The 3,158-nt window shown below is 38.0% G+C and overlaps 1 protein-coding gene across 1 annotated transcript in view; it reads left to right on the top strand.

Moving 5' to 3' along the window:
- The window catches only part of Grxcr1 (glutaredoxin and cysteine rich domain containing 1), a 105,728-nt gene extending 103,477 nt beyond the window's left edge, over positions 1-2,251 (top strand). The window contains exon 4 of the mRNA XM_055629452.1: positions 2,072-2,251. Coding sequence (XP_055485427.1) covers positions 2,072-2,251 — 180 coding nt within the window. The remainder of the gene's footprint in view (positions 1-2,071) is intronic.
- The last annotated feature ends 907 nt before the right edge of the window (positions 2,252-3,158 follow it).

Here is a 3,158-nt window from a genome sequence, read left to right as displayed (position 1 = left end):
TCTATCTATCTATCTATCTATCTATCTATCTATCTATCTATCTATCTATCTATCTATCATCTATCTATCCATCCCCTCTACTTCTGAAGTTTTGTGTTTACAGGTATATACCAAAAAGCCCAGATTGTTTTTTTTTTTTTTTTGTTTGTTTGTTTGTTTTTTTTTTGGCTTTTTCAGACAGGATTTTTCTGTATAGCCTTGGTTGTCCTGGACTCACTTTGTAGACCGGGTTGGCCTTGAACTTACAGTGATCTGCCTGCCTCTATCTCACTGAATGCTGGGATTACAGGCATGAATCGTGGTGCCTGGCTGTAGCTTGGTATTTTAAAATGTACCCTTCTTTTATAATTTCAGCGATGTCATTGACATGATTATTTCATTTCTAAAACTTAATAACAATTCTTGCTAATTCTCCAATATTTAGCCCTTTAAAGTATATTCTTTCCTTCCAAATATTTACAAAGACATTTTAACATTACAGAAATGTAATGTTTATGTACAGCTATGTACAGTTATGTACAGCTTACCTTTCTTTGTAGGGACCATTTCTTGCAAAGAACAATTACAAAAATCATCAAATTACCACTTGCATTCAATCTATCTGTTTGGGAAATCTTTGAATCTCTTCAATCATCTATGGCATTTCCAGTTTCCAGCTGGTGTCATCCAGATCAACAATACCTACATTTTATCAAAATAATTCTGTGCTGTTAAAAATGAGACATTGAATGGTTTCTTACTATGACAGGTAAACCAAAGTATAATAATAAATGGATCTTGGAGAAAAGACATACATGAAAAGAGATGTGCGTATGTGTACATGCAGTAGATCATATTCTAATGTTTACTTTCCAAATTACATTCTGGAAATTACTGAGGAGAAGATTACATTTATTTACTTGTTTTCTGGATTCTTTTAGTTGTATATAGTAGGAATTGTGTGTGTGTTTGGGAGGGGGGGCGTAAACCCAGTTAGTTCTGGTTTCTTTTCAATTGGTTTTTTGGAGATTTTAATGGACAATTTTGACTTTCCATTGCAAAACTGTATGTATGTACGTGGGTTAAATATGGTTGTCTGAGTTTGTCATTTTATGTGTGTGTGTGCTTGTTTTGCCCACATTTCCTAAGCTTGCACAAAACCAGGTTTCCAAACATTGCTGGCAATTCCTTTATTGCAAGTCAGGAACTTAACACAATTTTGTTTGTGTTTGTTCTATAATGGTTTCTAATCACCCCTGGTGCGGTGAGTTCCAACAGTGAATTCTGAGATACATGTTCAAAGAGGCAAACTTAAAAGAATGTGAATATTTTATAAAACATTTTCTTCAACACAGAGCCTTGTTGTATTCATTCTGTGTTTGAGATACTTTATCTTTGCTTCAGGTAGAAAGGCTGATAGCTATTAAGAAAGGTTTATGACATGCATAAATGTCTCAAGATATTTGTGTCTGTTTTCTTAAGTATCAAATGAGGATAATGATGTTTGAATTGTGTCTCTACTGAAGATTATGCCTATATGTGTGGAGGGAGGAAATATTACATAACGATACAGTGGAAAATGCTTTGAAAGATTAAAGAATTATTCAAATTTGCAGCGTAATGATGAATTGTCAGTTGATAGTGGCTCTTTCAAAGTTTAGCTCATCATTTTCTGATTTTTCAATTTCTTTGAAGAATTTACTGTTTTGCAAGACAGAAAAGTGTTAAGAGATGCAAAAGGGAAAGCTAAAGCATTTTCTTCTCATGAAAAGAGTTGCCTCTTGTTATATTTGGTTGGCAAAAATGTTTTCGTATGATGAAATTCTTGAAAGTGTATGCCATCCAGCACAGCCTAAAATTCACCATACTTTATGAAGCAAGCCTGTGTTGTGGATGGCCATCAGGGAGGGCGGTGAAGGAGTCTGGCAGGTGTCCTTCCCTTAGCTCCCATGGATATTAATGGCAGATACTCTCAAATGCACAGCCACAGTTCCCTTACACCAGTGTTGTTTTACAGCATTTTGTGGTCTTGATTGCGTTGTTGGTGCTCACACACTTTCTGTTCTCCCCTGTTTCTTGCCTCCCTGTGCAGAGAGTGCAGCATCCACACGAGTGTCCGTCCTGTGGAGGCTTTGGCTTCCTTCCATGCTCTGTGTGCCACGGGAGCAAGATGTCAGTGTTTCGAAATTGCTTTACAGACGCTTTCAAAGCCCTGAAGTGTACAGCTTGCAATGAGAACGGTCTTCAGCGCTGTAAGAACTGCGCCTGCTGACTGCAGCTTCTGCCCAGAGAGAGCCTCATTTTATTAAACAAAGGCTAAAATTTGATTTCTAATTTTTTTTTTGTAAAAGAAAGTCATGTTTTTGGATTAAACAATAAAGTTTGTATATTAAATACCCTTGTTTTAAATTTGGGCTGTAGTAGTTTTTGTTGTTTTATTGCATACGCACTTATTTGTTCAACAGCTACCATGGGCCAAGCCCTGTGCTAATGCTGGGTTTTAGTGGAAATTATGGAGAAGTCAACATCATTGCAACATATCCAAAGTCTGGTTTCTCAAATGTGTCTGATTTTGCACGGAAAGAAAACATAACTTAAGGTCTGTTGTAGTGTCACCCTTTATTTAGGGTTATTTATTAGAGCTGAAGCATATAGCTTTCAACAGCGGGCAATAGTGCATTACGTATGCTTAGGCCATAATGTTTTTAGGCTGTTTAGTGGGGTCAGAGCAGGTGATTTTAGTTATACATTGTCAGTGTTATCAGATAGAATTTTGGAGCGTAGTATAAAAACTGCCAGAATAGTTGGGCAGAAGGTCCAGCAGATAAAGTACTTGCCGTGTCACATGAGGACCAGAGTTTGAATGCCCCAAACCCACATACTGCCAGACACAGTAGTATTTGCTCATCTAGAATCCCTGTGTCACTAGAGTGAGATCTGAAGCAGAGGCAAGAGAGTCCGTAGACTCTTTCAGTCCAGCTAGCAGGCTTATGCACAAGAAACTCTGCCTCAAACAAGGTGGATGATGAGGGTAGATAAGGAGGTTGTTCTCTGATCATCTCACACATGCCATGGCATTCATGCGCCCACACCTACATATATGAATGCGCGCGCGCGCGCGCGCACACACACACACACACACACACACACACACACACACACACAAACACAAACACAGA

The sequence above is a fragment of the Psammomys obesus genome, unplaced genomic scaffold (assembly GCF_907164565.1).
Source record: "Psammomys obesus unplaced genomic scaffold, mPsaObe1.curated_primary_1811, whole genome shotgun sequence".
Taxonomy (NCBI): Eukaryota; Metazoa; Chordata; class Mammalia; order Rodentia; family Muridae; genus Psammomys; species Psammomys obesus.
This window is presented reverse-complemented; position numbering and strand designations above follow the sequence as displayed.